This window comes from Macaca fascicularis, chromosome 3 (genome assembly GCF_037993035.2).
Source record: "Macaca fascicularis isolate 582-1 chromosome 3, T2T-MFA8v1.1".
NCBI classification, from domain to species: Eukaryota; Metazoa; Chordata; class Mammalia; order Primates; family Cercopithecidae; genus Macaca; species Macaca fascicularis.
Genome location: NC_088377.1, coordinates 193,933,972 through 193,949,269, shown reverse-complemented (window position 1 = coordinate 193,949,269; position 15,298 = coordinate 193,933,972). Strand labels below are relative to the sequence as shown.

Below are 15,298 nucleotides of genomic sequence, written 5' to 3'. Positions count from 1 at the left end.
TTCTGCTCTTCTCCCTCCTCCCACCCTCCACTCTCAAGTAGGCCCCAGTGCGTGTTGTTCCTTTCTTTTCGTGCATGAGTTCTCATCATTTAGCTCCCAATTATAGGTGACAACATGTGGTATTTGGTTTTCTGTTCTTGTGTTAGTTTGTTAAGGAGAGTGGTCTCCAGCTCCGTCCATATTCCTGCAAAGGACATGATCTTGTTTTTGTTTTGTTTTTTTCTTGTTTGAGACAGAGTCTCACTCTGTTGCCCAGGCTGGAGTGCAAGGGCATGGTCTCGGCTCACTGCAACTTCTACCTCCTTGTTCAAGCAATTCTCCTGTCTCAGTCTCCCGAGTAGCTGGGATTACAGGCATGCACACCACACCCGGTTAATTTCTGTATTTTTAGTAGAGACAGGGTTTTGCCATGTTGGCCAGGCTGGTCTCAAACTCCTGACCTCAGGTGATCTACCAGCCTTGGCCTCCCAAAGTGCCAGGATTACAGGCGTGAACAACTGATAATTTCTTTTTTAGGAAGTAAAACATTAGTATGATTCTAAAAGTTAGAGCTGGCCAGTCATGGTGGCTCATGCATGTAATTCTGGCACTTTGGGGATGCCAAGGTTGGTGGATCACCTGAGATCAGGAGTTCCAGACCAGCCTGACCAACGTGGTGAAACCCCATCTCTACTAAAAATACGAATATTAGCCAGGCATGGTGGCAGGAGCCTGTAATCCCAGCTACTCAGGAGGCTGAGACATGAGAATCACTTGAACCCAGAGGCAGAGGTTGCAGTGAGCCAGGATTGTGCCATTGCACTCCAGCCTAGGTGACACAGCAAGACTCTGACTCAAAAAAAAAAAAAAAAAATTGGAGCTGTCAAAAAAAGTTACATGTAGAGAAGTATCCCTCACCCCATCTCTTTTACCCTATTTTCATCCTCTATTTTTTCCAACCTATTTTTATCCACCCTCTGTAGATAAAGAATCCTGTTTGTTTCTCATGTATTCTTCCTGTGTTTCTTTTTACCCAGATGAGCAGAGACATGTGTATCTTTTTCTTTCCCCCTCCCTTGTTACAAGAAAGCTAGCAAACTGTAGACACCCCTTCCCATTTTGCCTTTTTCACTTAATGCTATATCCTGGAAATCATTCCTTACACATGTATAGAGATCTTGACCATTCTTTGTTGCAGCTGCATAGTGCTCCATTTTGTGGCAGTGCCATATTGTTTTCAACCACTCTCCTACGTATACGCATTTAGGCCATTTCCAGGATTTTGCAATTACAAACCATGCTGCAATATGCTTTTTTGCATACATGTTTTTGCAATGTTGGAAATATGACTTCAAGCTAAATTCCTAGAATTAGGATTGCTGAGTGAAAGAGTTAATAAATGCATCATTTTGTTAGATAGTGCCAATTTCGGCCAGGTGCAGTGGCTTATGCCTGTAATCCCAGCACTTTAGGAGGCAGGAGGATCACTTGAGCCCAGAAGTTGTAAACCAGCCTAGGCAACATGGCGAAACCCCATCTCTATTAATTAAAAAAAAAAAGATATTGCCAAATTCCTTTCCAAAAAGACCGTATGTTTTCATGTCTACCAGCAATTTCTGAGAGCGCTTCAAGTATCCTTTTAAACAAGAAGGGATGTTTCTGGAGCATTAAAACTGAAGTAATTTCAAAACCATGTTGTGCTCACACAAACAGGTGTGCACTTAATGGACTAAACTAGTTCAGCTGACATGTCGTCTTCATTAGGAACAGTGTGGAGACTGAAAAGCTAATTTAGCCTAGAGCAGCTATTCAATTGTAAAGTCTCCTTTCTCAAATATTGATTTACTATGTGAGGAAATATTTACTTTGTATAGAAGTGTGTGGAATGGACGAGGGGGTTGACCTACATATGTGGTTTGGTACACACATATCCTCATTACAGAGGGCATAATGAAGATAGAGGTGGTTCGGCACCATAGGAAAGGGAAAAAAGAAAAAAAAAAAAAAGACGGTAGAGGTGGCCTCCCAAGCATCCACTCTCACTCCTCTTGTTAGTGATTCACAATTTGTTGTTATTGTTGTCATTCACTGTTCTGCACACCTTTCCACAGAGCCTATGTGCTTTGAAAGAATATGTCTGTATTCCGGATAGAAGTGGAGCACATGGGGCCAGGTGCAGTGGCTCACACCTGTAATCCCAGCACTTTGGGAGGCCGAGGTGGGCGGATCACAAGGTCAGGAGTTCGAGATCAGCCTGGCCAATATGGTGAAACCCCGTCTCTACTAAAAATACAAAAATTAGCCAGGCGTGGTGGGGTGTGCCTGTAGTCCCAGATACTTGGGAGGCTGAGGCAGAAGAATCACTTGAACCCGGGAGGCAGAGGTTGCAGTGAGCCGAGATCGCGCCACTGCACTCCTGACTGAGTGAGTGAGACTCAGTCTCAAAAAAAAAAAGGAAAAAAAGAAGTGGGGCACACGGCTCAGGCCTAAGCTAACCAGACCAATCTCACTCCTGATGGTTGTTAATGTTTCAGATGTGGGTCTGCAACCCTAGGTAGAGAAGAGGCCAAGGTAGAAAATATGAATCTGAGGTAAAAAGAAATGAGGTACTTGTTTGCCTCATCAAGCCTCTCAATTAAACTAAACTTGAAGCCTGTCTTACCCTTGGACTTCGTGATGTCACCCGGTAAAGCCCATTTGTTTCAGTAAATAGGAGTTGGGTTTTCCGTGACTTGCAACCAAAACCATTCTAACTTACAAAACGAGCAACTTTAATATTATGTATGAGAAATACTTCATTGTTACATGCTCTTTCTCCAGCATGTAACTCTGGAGTCAGAGTCTCTCTCTGTCACCCAAGCTGGAGTGCAGTGGCACAATCTTGGCTCACTGCAACCTCTGCCTCCCTGGTTTAAGCGATTCTCCTACCTCAGCCTCCCTGAGTAGCTGGGATTACAGGCGCTAGCCACCATGCCCGGCTAATTTTCGTATTTTTAGTGTAGACAGGGTTTTTCACTATTTTGGCCAGGCTGGTCTCGAACTCCTGACCTCAAGTGATCCTCCTGCCCACCTCAAAAAGCAACTTGATAAATCCACAGGCCCGGTATATTTTTAAAATTCTTTTAAATATAGTATACTTTTCTCTTTTTTTCCAGAATTAACCAGGAATCGCACACACAGCCTGAGGCTTTTAACCCGAGAACGGACAAAGGGGCCTGCTTGTGCAGTACAAGTATTTTTAAAGGTTAAACAAATTAAGTACATAAGGTCAGTTTTACCTAATGTAATAATAACGAACCAAAGTTTACAACAGGGAAGAAAAGCAAAGCACCAGCTGTCCCCGCCACCCCTGCCCGGTCTCCAAGGAGACGCTGGAGAGCGCCACGGGGGCCGCGGGAGTCTGACGTCACAGGAACTGGGGGCGGTGGTGGCCCGCACACCCTATTGCGCATGCTCCCGCCTCCCGGCGCGGCCTGGCACAGTGCGCACGCGCGCGCGTGGGCTGGTTTGACTGGCAGTGGCGTCTGCGCCGTTGGTGAATGGCGTTGGTGGCGGGAAAGTTGAGTGTCTCCTGCGCCGAGCCTTCGGGGCGATGTGTAGTGACTTCCATAGGGCTGAGTCTGGGACCGAGGTGAGAGCCGCCGGGTTGGGAGCGAGGGAGATGGGAACAAGGCCGCAGGTGGCCAGGGGAGCCGAGGGAACCCGGGGGGCTGGGAGGCTTGGGGCGGCGCGGCCTGGCCAGGCTGGGACCGGGCTCTCGGCCTGGACACCGGCGATGCTGGCACCCTCTGCCACCTCTCACCTGGGCCCCAGGGGTCCGCCCCTGGGCAACCTGGAGTCCTCCGAGGTGCGAGGACCGGGCGGAGGTGGAGGAAGTCTTTCTGGATAGTTTGGAAGACCTGCTGTCTGCCCAGATCGATATAACATAGGAGGTCTCTCCTCCCAAGAGTGATGGTCTAAAAACCCGTCACAGATTACTGTTGGAAGTGGCAAGCTATGCAAGAAAAGCTAGAAAAGAGAGGGGTCGCCCGTTGGAGCATTTGGAGCTTTTCTGGAACAGGTGGTGTTTGCGGAGGTTGCCTCACCTCCCTGTAGTCCACGTGTCTCAGCTTAGGGCATCTGGGTCTCGCGACCCCCCAGTATTCATTTCCAGCCCAGGTAGCTCCAGAGCCACACAAGCCGATGGAGGCCTCTCAAGAATTGAACTAAGTGTCCAGCGCTTACTCTGTGTCAACTACGGGTTAAGGGATAGGAGTAAGCAACAAAAGACAACTTCTGCCATTAAATAACTAGTAAGGGAGGCTGCTGTAAGAATTACAGTATTGCACAAAAGTTTGTTGTGCATTAGAGGGGCGGGCATCATGGAAGATGCAGGAGGAGATGACTGAAGTTCCAAGGACCATTTGAAATGATTTGGCAAGGAGGGGATGACATTCAGAGCGGAGACAGTGGGGAGTACATGGATTCTGAATTAAGCAAGAGCATGGCTTATTTAGATAACTGCAACTGTTTCTGTAAAATTGGAACAAAGGGAGTGAGGGACAATAGGTTGGGAAGTTAGCGCTCAGCAGTGGGCAGGGTATGAAGGATCTTTTTTTTTTTTTTTTTTTTGAGAGGGAGTCTTGCTCTGTCCCCCAGGCTGGAGTGCAGTGGCCGGATCTCAGCTCACTGCAAGCTCCGCCTCCCGGGTTTACGCCATTCTCCTGCCTCAGCCTCCCGAATAGCTGGGACTACAGGCGCCCGCCACCTCGCCCGGCTAGTTTTTCGTATTTTTTTAGTAGAGACGGGGTTTCACCGTGTTAGCCAGGATGGTCTCGATCTCCTGACCTCGCGATCCGCCCGTCTCGGCCTCCCAAAGTGCTGGGATTACAGGCTTGAGCCACCGCGCCTGGCCTGAAGGATCTTTTATGTAGATGAGAGAGGAAGCAATCTCAAAAGAGTCAGCAAACTTTTTTGTGGAGGGCCATATGGTAAATATTTAGGCTTTGCAGGCCATGCCGTTTCTGTCACAACCACTCAACTCTGCTGTTCTAATGGGAAGGCAGTCATAGATAAAGGCACATGGCAGCGTTCCAAGAAAGCTTTGTGTTTTGGATTTGGCTTTCTGGCCATAGTTTGACAATCCCTGTTCCTAAAAAGTAGAGCCACTGCTTAGTATAAGAACGGCTACAGTTAAAATCATATATATATATATGTTTAAAAATATATTTATATATAATATATAGAAAGTATATAATATATAAAAACACATTTTTTATATATAAATATATATTTTTCGAGATGAAGTCTTGCTCTTCTTCCCAGGCTGGAGCGCAGTGGTGCAATCTCAGCTCTCTGCAACTTCTGCTTCCCGGGTTCAAACGATTCTCCTGCCTCAGCCTCCCAAGTAGTTGGGACTACAGGCATGTGCCACCACACCCAGCTAACCTTTGTATTTTTAGTAGAGATGGGGTTTCCCTGTTTTGGCGAGGCTAGTCTGGAACTCCTGACCTCAGGCGATCCGCCTGCCTCAGCCTCCCAAAGTGCTGGGATTACAGGTGTGAGCCACTGCGCCCTGCCAAAACCTTATGTTTAAATGATTATTTGAAACCCAGGTTAAGGTCTGATGATTTTTGCCATCAGAACAAGCCTCACATCCAAAAAATGGGAGTGTAGCACAGTTAAGTCATGGAACAAAGAACTTAACATCATATCATTTGCCTACCTTGTCTGTGTGGCAATCCTAAGCTAGTTCATATTATTCTGGAGTAGAGTGGGGTGGAATGGAGACTAGGAGCTAGGCGATTGGCGCTGCTCTGTTTTCCTTTTTATTAACAAAACCCGTTAAGCCAGCCTCTTTCACTTTAAGTGTCTTGGGGAACTGTGTGGCCACTGCCAAATTTGTTTGAACTCTAGCTGCTTTGCACATTCATCTACTTTGAGTTTACTTGGAGGGATTGTGTTGACGAATATATCTGAAGCCATAAGCTAACCCAAGAAACTGAAATAAGCTACTTTAAATTTTTTTTTTTTTTTTTTTTTTTGAGATAAGAGTCTCACTCTGTCGCCCAGGCCTGGAGTGCAGTGGCACGATCTCGGCTCACTGTAACCTCTGCCTCCCGGGTTCAAGCAGTTCTCCTGTCTCAGCCTCCTGAGTAGCTGGGACTACAGGCTCACGCCACCTTGCCTGGCTAATTTTTTTTTTTTTTTTTTTTTTTAGCAGAGACCAGGTTTCACTATGTTGGCCAGGCTGGTCTTGAACTCCTGACCTTGTGATCCACCTGCCTTGGCCTCCCGAAGTGCTGGGATTACAGGCATGAGCCACCACGCCCAGCCTCCTTTAAAATTTTAATTCGCTAGAATTAGAACCTAATAAAATAGTTAACCTTTCTTGTGAATATCAGGGAAAATACATTTCATACGGGGTCTTCAAGAAAATAAAGTTGTAAGAATATTTTTTTAGTCTGGGTGTGGTGGCTCATGCCTGTAACCCCAGCACTTTGGGGGGTTGAGGTGGGCAGATCACCTGAGGTCAGGAGTTAAGAGAGAAACCCTGCCTCTACTAAAAATAAAAATTAGCTGGGTGTGGTGGTGGGCACCTGTAATCCCAGCTACTTGGGAGGGTGAGGGAGGAGAGTTGCTTGAACCCGGGAGGCAGGGGTTTCAGTAAGCCGACATCACGCCTCTGCAGTCCAGCCTGGGTGACAGAGCACGACTCGGTCTCAAAAAAAACGAATTTATTTTTAGCAGATTCTAGGGATGAAGTTTTTGGTAAGCCAGGTGGAGAGTGGAGAACATATGCGCCCTTGATTTAAAGAAGACAAGCATTTGACTACAGTTTACAATAGACAATCTATTTTTACCTTTGCATAGTAGCAATCAGATTTTTACTTTTATGTCTCATTGAGATTGTGAGAAAAGATTCAGTGATTTGGGCAGTAGTTTGGTATCATCCACTAAATGGCTTCATTTGCGTATAGTTGTTAAATAATGGTGTACTTTGCATTTTTTCAAGAATGGTAATATGCCTTGAGTTTAAAAATAATTGGTAGATAAAAAATGGGAAGTGTGTCCAGTTTTGGTTGCTATGCACAGCATGCCATGTTTTTTTTCTTTAAAAAACTAACTCAATTATATTTATTATTAAAGCAGTTCATGTACATGGCAGAAAATTCCAATAGCACTGAAGTGAAAAGTAGGAAATGTCTCCACATTATCATTACCCAAGGATAGCCCTGTGAATATCTGTACATTCTTCCAGGAATTTTCTAATGACATATTTTGGAGGCTGAGATATAGAGAATACTGGACTAGAAGTTCAGAAACCTTGGATCTGCCAGGAGCAAGCATTGTGATTTTGGATAAGTCATTTAACCTTTGCTGTACTTTTGTGAAATGAGGGTGGTAGACTGATTTCTCAGTTCCCTTACAGCTCATATACTTCTTTGTATCCTTTGAACTAAACACAGTGTCTGCATAGTAAACGTAAAGATTTACTGATAATAAAGGTTGGCTTTTCTTAAAAAGAAAAGCTACAGGGTGGTCTTTTTGCTAGAGGCAAATATTACATAAGACAAATATTTAATATTTCTTGTAAAATAATAATTGGTGTTGTGTAATCACAGACTTTTAGAATAATGCTTATCACCTTTTATCTTTGCTTCCTTTTTACCCAGAATAGAATCCATATTCCTTCATTATAATTATTCCATTATAATTGCCATCAAATTACTTGCCTCTTAACACCTCTAATCTATTTACCCAACCATAGTGAAAACCAACTGTCTACTTCCACTCAGCTGAATATTACTAGAGAAAATCACAACTAGGCTGACTGGATTTTATTTTAAATTTGTATATTTTCATGTTTTTGAGAAAGGGTCTCGCTCTGTTAGGCTGGATGACACTGGCATGATTACAGCTCTCTGCAGCCTTGACCTCCTGGGGTCAGGTGATTCTCCCACCTCAGCCTCCCGAGTAGCTGGAACTAAAGGGACACACCACCTTGCCTGGCTAATTTTTGTATTTTTTGTAGTGATGGGGTTTCACCATGTTTCCCAGGCTGGTCTCAACTCCTGGGCTCAAGTGATCCACCTGCCTTGGCCTCCCAAAGTGTTGGGATTACAGGTGTGAGCCACGGTGCCTGGCTCCATTTTAAATTTATATTCATCAATCTTAAATGGGCACCCAGTCTAACTATATTTCTCTAGTAATTCACTTTCTCACTACAAAACATCCAACCTTCTCCTGGAATTCCAGACTCATGTTCTATCATCTTGACATCACTATGTGTATGTTTAATAGGAATCCCAGATTTAACATATTCATCCTCAATTGTGTCTAGATCCAGGGAAAATATAATAAAGAATATATGTATTAGAGAAGGGTCTTGTATGTATCAATGTTAAATTTATGATTGTGATTGTAATGTGATTATGCAGAATACCTTTTTCCTCTTTTTTGAGTTTATTATTTTGGTTTTGTTTGTTTTTGTTTGTTAGGAATATCTTTTTGCTTAGATACATATTAAAGTAAATGAGGGGAAGTTCAACAAAAGAAAAAGTTAACTCAAATTTGGCAAAATGTTAGCAATTGGTGGATCTAGGTGAAGTTACTGGGTGTTCACTGTACTATTCTTACACTTTCTCTGGAGGTTTTCCTTTTTTTTTTTTTTGAGATAGAGTCTTGCTCTGTCGCACAGGCTGGAGTACAGTGGCCTGATCTCGGCTCACTGCAGCCTCCGCCTCCTGGGTTCAAGTGATTCTCCTGCCTCAGCCTCCTGAGTAGCTGGGATTACAGGCACCTGCCACCATGCCCGGCTAATTTTTGTATTTTTAGTAGAGATGGGGTTTCACCATATTGGCCAGGCTGGTCTTGAACTCCTGACCTCGTGATTCACCCGCCTTGGCCTCTCGTAGTGCTGGGATTACAGGCGTGAGCCACCGCACCCGGCCAAATTTTTCAAAATTTAAAACTTGGGGGCAAAAACTTAATGTGCCTCAAACTGAAGTCTTGTTGACTACCACACACGTGCACTCACCCCCAGCCTGCTGCTTTTCAGGTCTTCCCTGTCTTGTTAAACGGCGGCTTCATTCTACCTGGTGCATAAGCCAAACACCTTGGAGTCCTCCTTGACTCTGCTTGTTCTCACATATCTCCTGTCAGTCCACTTGATTCATAAGCAAATTCTGTCTCCTGTACATTCAGCATACATTGTGAAATTGACCACTCCTCACTGTCTTTACCGCAGCCATCATTCCTGCTGCTGTCGCCAGCACCTCCTTTTATTGCGGCAACCTAAATGGTCTCCGCTTCCAACCTTTCCACACTTACCCCAGGCTATTTTCTACATAATATCCAGAGTGATTCATTTTAAACATAAGCAGACTCTACTGCCAAAAGCTTCCCAGAGGCTCCCGTATCATTTACAGTAAAATCCAGAGTCCTTATCCTCTGATATAGCATCACCCTGTAGTCCCACCCATACCTTCTGTCTCAGTCTCCTGCCCTTTTGTTCTCATCTCCTGCTGTCCCAGTCTTCTTCAGATATTGTCCCTTGAATATGCCAAACATGGTTCCATGTCAGAGCTGTTTGCACTTCCTGATCATTCTGCCTCGATTGTGCTTCCCTCAGAAATTCACATAGCTCACTTCCTCAGGTGCTTCCAGTTTCCGCTCAGATGTCAGCAAACAGGAGAAGCCTTTCCTGCTCATCTGTGTGGAGCAGCCCTCCTGTCAGCCCTGACTCCTTTACCGTTTGTTCTTTTTTTTTTTGAGATGGAGTCTTGCTTTTTTTTTTGAGGTGGAGTCTTGTTCTTGTCCAGGCTGGAGGGCAGTGGTGCTATCTCGGCTCAATGCAACCTCTGCCTCCCGAATTCAAGCGATTCTCCTGCCTTAGCCTCCCGAGTAGCTGGGACTATGGGTGTGTACCACCACACCCAGCTAATTTTTGTATTTTTAGTATAGACCGGGTTTCGCTATGTTAGCTAGGCTGGTCCCAAACTCCTGACCTCAGGTGATCCTCCTGCCTTGGCCTCCCAAAGTGCTGGCATTACAGGCGTGAGCTACTGCACCCGGCCAAGTGTTCATTTTATATTTACTCAAATACTATGATTTTTCAGTTAATAAGGGTTGCTCCTAAAAAAAGGGGGGGAATTATGATTTTGTCCTTCTGAAAATTATATATACTGATTCTTTTCAGAATTTCCTCTTCCTAAAGTAGAGTAATATTTTTTTCTCTTCTTGGGCCAAAAGAAGATAAAAGTAAATAAATAATAGAGTCATAATTTTTGCTCCTAGGAAAGGGCAACTTCTGTACTTGTGAGATGGGTCCCCTCCGTCCCATGCGTCCTCCTCAAGGACATCACACCTGCCGTCCTTCCCACTTCAGTCGTTTTTCTCTGCCTTCTGCATTTTTTTTCTCCCCGTCTTTTCCATCAGGATCCCATCCTAAAACAATGGAAACAAGACAAACGAAAGACCTCCTTCTCCACCACCCCCCACCCCAGTTCTGTACCCTTCGTCACAGCGATGAGTGGTCATTGCTCTCTGCCCCCACTTCCTCCTCTCACAGCAGCCTTAGCCCACTGTGTTCTGCTTCCCTCTCCACCCTGTTCATTGAAAATGCTCCCATCACGGTGATCAACCACCAGCTGCCAGTGCGGCACTCGTTTCTGTGTCCTCCTCCTACTGGACCTCACAGTTGATCATGTATCTTCCTTCCCTCAGGACTCTTAAGGGCCTGCCTCAGTCCAACTTAGGCCTAAAGGAATACAGGAAAATGCATGCTTCCTGCAGGCAAGCTGTCTGAGGAGGGGGCAGATTCATGCATGTCTAGTTTCTGCTCTTAAAATTACCCGTAGAAAAATCTCTCTTTCCTGGAAGAAGAGAGAAGGAAAAGATGGGAGAAAATGCCAGAAGTATTTTTCCAGCGGAATTCTTCCCATACAAATGGGGTAATGAGTATTTCACCATCAGGAAGCTCCTGCAGTTTTGATTTTGTGCTTTCCTGCCTCTTGCTATGATCTTGCATATAGATTATTTTTATGTCTAAATGAAATTTTGAAGCAGTCTGATAAAATTTTCTAATCTTAAGGATTCATTTAATGGAATTAACAAACTGGGAAACTTCTTAAATTTAAAATTTAGTACTACAATCATGATAAACTGTCCATGAAAAAAACTTTTAAAAAATAGTCACGTATAGATAATTTTCGCTTGACTTTTTATGTATTCTATTTTCCCTTTCCTCTTACAGGATGATTGCTTTTTAAAAAGTAATTATAAGGCCGGGCATGGTGGATCCATGGGGCCAGGAGATCGAGACCATCCTGGCTAACATGGTGAAACCCCATCTCTACTAAAAATACAAAAAAAAAAAAAAACATTAGCCAGGCATGGTGGCGGGTGCCTGTAGTCCCAGCTACTCGGAAGGCTGAGGCAAGAGAATGGTGTCAACCCGGGAGGTGGAGCTTGCAGTGAGCTGAGATTGTGCCACTGCACTCCAGCCTGGGTGACTGAATAAGACTCCGTCTCAAAAAAAAAAAAGTAATTAAGAAAGCAGCAGCCCTTCAGGGAATATACTTAGAAAACAATGGTATTTGAGTAATAGTTGTCTTTTCCATAAAATTTAGACAAATGCTTTACTGAAGAGCCAGTACCATGCCTTGAAGGACAACTGAATTTTCAAAGTGGCAGAGAAGTCTGATTTCACATGTGATGGAGAATTAGTCCTCTGATTCTAGGAAATGCGGTGATAAGGGCCAAGCTTTACATTGATCCCACATGTCCTCACATCACTACAGCTCTCCTCTGCCTCCTACTCATTCCAGCTGCTCTCTGCTTTCCCTGTGCTACCAGGTTACACACACATTTTTGCTTGAAGTGAACTGCCTCTACATATCAGTAGTACAACTATTAAGACTTGTATTTGGTCGGGCGCAGTGGCTCAGGCCTGTAATCCCAGCACTTTGGGAGGCCGAGGCAGGTGGATCACCTGAGGTCAGGAGTTCGAGATCAACCTGGCCAACATGGTGAAACCCCATCTCTATGAAAAATACAAAAATTAGCCAGGCGTAGTGGCTCACGCCTGTAATCCCAGCTACCTGGGAGGCTAAGGCAGGAGAATCACTTGAACCTGGTAGGCGGAGGTTGCAAAGAGCCAAGATGCTGCCAATGCACTCCGGCCTGGGCAACAGAGCGAGACTCCGTCTCAGGAAAAAAAAAAAAAAAAAGAATTGTATTCACTGTTTTGTATTCAGGGGTAAAAAAGACAAAGGAAAAAAAAATATTCAACATGTCGGTGGAAATCCAGGCCTCTTACAGAGCAAGGTTGGGAATATTTGGTTTTGCATGTTTGCTGCTTTAGGTAGCCTTTTCCACTGCTTAAACTGGTTTGAAACCTTGCCAGTGAGTGGGGTCCATTTCCAAGCAGATTTAATCACAAAAGGGGTGAGGAGATAAACCTTTATCCAAATGGGTCTTGTCTTAGGCCATTCTTGCATTCCTAAGGAATACCTGAGTCTGGATAATTTATTTCAAAAGAGGTTTAATTGGCTCCCGGTTCTGCAGGCTGTACAGAAAGCATAGTGGCATCTACTTCTGGGGAGGCCCCAGGAAGCCTCCAATCATGGTGGAAGGCACTAGAGCAGGCCCGTCACCTGGTGAAAGCAGGAGCAAGAGGAGAGAGAATAGTGGAGAGGGATGTGTGACACGCGTTTAAGTGACTAGATCTCTTGTCATGGGCTCACTTATCACCAAGGGGATGGGCCCAACCCATTCAGAAGGATCTGCCCCCGTGATCCAAACACCTCCCACCATCAGGCCCTACCTCCAACAATGGGGATTATGATTCAACATGAGATTTGGGTGGGAACAAATAGACAAACTATATCAGGTCTTATGTACATGTTTGTTTTATACATGTCATTCATTTCTGGTTAATTTAAGCACTCCCTGCTTTAGTGTAAGCTTTTTTTTCCTTTTTTTTTTTTTTGAGGTGGAGTTTTGCTCTTGTCACCCAGGCTGGAGTGCAATGGCATGATCTCAGCTCACTGCAACCACCACCTCCTGGGTTCAAGCGATTCTCCTGCCTCAGCCTCCTGAGTAGCTGGGATTACAGGCACCTGCCACCACGCCCAGCTAATTTATTGTATTTTTATTAGAGAGGGGGTTTTGCCATGTTGTCCAGGCTGGTCTTGAACTCCTGACCTCAGGTGATCCACCCACCTTGGCCACCCAAAGTGCTGGGATTAGAGGCGTGAGCCACCACACCCAGACTAGCGTAAGCTTTTCTAAATGATGTTTAAAAGCAATTATATGGGCCGGGCATGGTGGCTCAGTGAGCCTGTAATCCCGGCACTTTGGGAGGCCAAAGCGGGCGGATCACCTGAGTTCAGCAGTTCAAGACCAGCCTGACCAACATGGCAAAACCCTGTCTCTACTGAAAATACAAAAATTACCTGGCATGGTGGCACATGCCTGTAATCCCAGCAACTCAGGAGGCTGAGGAAGGAGAATTGCTTGAACCCGAGAAGACGGAGGTTGCAGTGAGCTGAGATCATGCCACTTCACTCCAGCCTGGGTGATAGAGTGAGACTTGGTCTCAAAAAAAAAAAAGAAAGTCTATATAATATGTATTCTACTAAATAGGCAATATACTGATTGCCCTAAAACAGAGCAATGTTTTGTCAGTACCTTGATGGTAGTCATAAGGATGTGTACTCATGGACTTCTGTGTAATAGAGGTTTGCATCAGTTATCCAAACCTGAACATCTAAATAGTTGGAGGTTCTTTACTCTCCCCATTCTTTCCCAGTTCTGCCTGCGCATGCCTTGTTTGCTTATAGTTTAATAGGCAGCTATTAAGTTTCTACTAAGCATAAAGCATTGCATTTTGGAATTGGTAACCAAGCCAGTATTGATCTCTTTCCTTTTAAGTGTTTATATCCAGATGAGGGAGACTGGCTGGCAATATGTTCTTAAGGATAGTAATAGCTTCATGGAGGGAAGGAGCCTTGAAGAATGCCCAGAATTTTCATTCATTCAGTAGAGAATTTAGTTGGAGGAAATAGGGTAAAGATATTCCAGGTAGAAGGAAAAAAGGCATTTCTCTATCAATGCACAGTTTATATGTACCTGAAATAACTATGTACCAAAATCTCTCACTCAAAAGTCACTCTCATGCAGGTTAGAATTGGCCAACTCTCTTTTATGCCTTTACAATGCCCCATGTGTATTTCTGTTACAGCACCTGCCTAACTTTATTGTACCTTTTTTTTTTTTTTTTTTTTTTACAACTTTTTGACTCCTTAGTTTAAATAGGTCACACTATGTTGCTAGTGAGGTCTCACTGTGTTGCTAGCCTTGGCTCAAGAAAGTGCTGGGATTACAGGCATGAGCCACGATGCCCTGCCTCCCCATCAAGTTTAGTTGAAAACAGCAACTGTGTTGGCTACATCTTTATATCCCTAGCACTTACCGCAGTTCCTGGAGCATACTTGACTTGCATGAAATGTTCACCGGTAAATGGCCGGGCGCGGTAGCTCACACCTCTAATCCCAGCACTTTGGGAGATTGGGGCAGGCAGATCACTTGAGGTTAGGAGTTTGAGACCAGCCTGGCCAACGTGGTGAAACTCCATCTCTACTAAAAATAGAAAAAGTAGCTGGATGTGGTGGTGGGCGCCTATAATCCCAGTTACTCAGGAGGCTGAGGCAGGAGAATCACTTGAACCCAGGGGGTTGCAGTGAGCTGAGATTGCGCCTCTGCACTCCAGCCTGGGCGACAGAGTGAGATTCCGTAAAATGTTTACCATTAAATGTCTGTATAATTGAGCATTATCCCTTTTGCAGACTACAAGCTTGCTCCAGCAATGCTGCTGCTGCTGAAGACGTTTGGGACACCTTGTTAGTGTTCAAGTTTCCACTAAAGGAATGGTTGAAAGAAGTCAGATAGTTGCCCAGACAGGACCTCAGATGGCTTTCCTCCTGTTTTTTAATTTTTACCTTTATTTTTCTGTAGAGGTGGGATCTCACTATGTTGCCCAGGCTAGTCTTGAACTCTTGGCCCCAAGTACTCCTCCTGCCTCAGCCTCTCAAAGTGCTTGGATGACAGGTGTGAACCACTGCACCTGGCCTGATTTTCAGTTTAATAGGTCCAAAAACTCAGTTTAGTCCTTGTACTCATATTTGATTAGTCTTAGTGATACTGAGGTTGTATAGTGTAGTAGAAAAATTCCAGGCTTTGAGAATCACAGAGATCTTGATTAAATCCTGGCTCTGGCATTTACCAGTTTTCTCATGTGAAAAGCAGAATAGTAACAAATAGGGTTGATGTAACA

The 15,298-nt window shown here is 44.6% G+C and overlaps 1 protein-coding gene across 1 annotated transcript in view; it reads left to right on the top strand.

Annotated features, from left to right (window-relative positions):
• Positions 1-3,449: 3,449 nt before the first annotated feature.
• XRCC2 (X-ray repair cross complementing 2) overlaps positions 3,450-15,298 on the top strand; it is a 33,278-nt gene continuing 21,429 nt past the window's right edge. Inside the window, exon 1 of the mRNA XM_005551231.5 lies at positions 3,450-3,610. Coding sequence (XP_005551288.3) covers positions 3,572-3,610 — 39 coding nt within the window. The 5' untranslated portion in view covers positions 3,450-3,571. The remainder of the gene's footprint in view (positions 3,611-15,298) is intronic.